The 1,239-nt window shown below is 39.4% G+C and overlaps 1 protein-coding gene across 1 annotated transcript in view; it reads right to left on the reverse strand.

Annotated features, from left to right (window-relative positions):
- LOC105534141 (nuclear body protein SP140-like) overlaps positions 1-1,239 on the reverse strand; it is a 36,690-nt gene that overhangs the window by 2,026 nt on the left and 33,425 nt on the right. Inside the window, exon 9 of the mRNA XM_011972818.1 lies at positions 1,111-1,191. Coding sequence (XP_011828208.1) covers positions 1,111-1,191 — 81 coding nt within the window. The remainder of the gene's footprint in view (positions 1-1,110; positions 1,192-1,239) is intronic.

Consider the following 1,239-nt stretch of genomic DNA (forward strand, 5'->3'; position numbering starts at 1 on the left):
CTATCTCGTATTGTAGATTACATTCAAGTATTTTCCAACTCTTGATAATGTTTCCTCATCTCTCCCTAATCTTTCTTTATTTGTTAAATAAGAGTATCTTTCCATTGAACCCTGGGAGAGTCTCTTGGATTCCTAAAAACCCTTTGGGCATCCACATTGGACTCAGACTATGGGACCTCAACCCAACCCATGCCCACTCATAGAACTGAAAGCCTGTAAGCAGTCATCCAGGACACTGGTCTCTGCTCTTTCTTTTTTCTTGAGTCTCATCAAACACCCGTGTCACATGCACTTCTGTGTTTCTGGCTCCTCAAAACAGCAATAACAGCACCTTCCCTATCTAAGTCTTGAGGGATTTGTGGGTAAAATTATAACACTTATCAGAGTACTCTGAAAAAACACTGCATGATCCAATGACAAAATGGGGAGTACTGGTCAAAAACAGCATTTAGTCTCATAAATAGTTGATCTAAATTCTGCCAGTTAGATGGTAGAATACCATTACACTGAAGGCTTTGTCAAGTTTGTGAAAAAGTGATTAAAAGTATCTACCAGCAGAGGAATGACACCCTTTTTTATTTCCATAGAGGGAGTGAGAATAGAAATTTTATATGAGTTCAAATAATAGTATTGATAGCTATGAAAAATAAAGACAAAAGAGCATTGCTTCTTCCTACTGTATTTCTGACCTTTATTTCTTCACCTATAAAATAGGATTATGCAGTTTGCCTGCCCCCATCTTAAGGTTTTGTGAGGGTATCAGGAGATCTTATTTGGTAAAATATTTTAATACTGTAGTATTGAAAGGTATGAGAATATGAAGGAGGGAACACATTGCCTTGTCTTGGCATATTTCAACTACCACTAGACTGTCTCAATACATATGTTCAAACAATAAATCCCATTCTGTTAAACACAGACTTCCATATAAAGATTCCTCCCTGCATTTCCCAAAAGATCCATGTACAGAAAATATGAAAAATCTCAGAATATAATTGGATCCCTTCACTGTGAGGTATACGCAGAGGAAAGTCAACCAGGAAACACAAGCTCCAAATTCAACCTCCTGACACTCTGCAGCCCAGGGCCAGAAATCCTCCCCTTCCTTACCTGACCCACATCTTGCTAGGGAGCTGGAGGCTTCCTGGGGCTCTTCTCCATCACACATTTGCGAACAGTCATCACTGCCCTCTGCAGAAAGAAAAGAAATCCCTCAAGAAATTATGAAGAGAGGCCAGG

Source organism: Mandrillus leucophaeus, unplaced genomic scaffold (genome assembly GCF_000951045.1).
Source record: "Mandrillus leucophaeus isolate KB7577 unplaced genomic scaffold, Mleu.le_1.0 Scaffold1301, whole genome shotgun sequence".
Lineage (NCBI taxonomy): Eukaryota > Metazoa > Chordata > Mammalia > Primates > Cercopithecidae > Mandrillus > Mandrillus leucophaeus.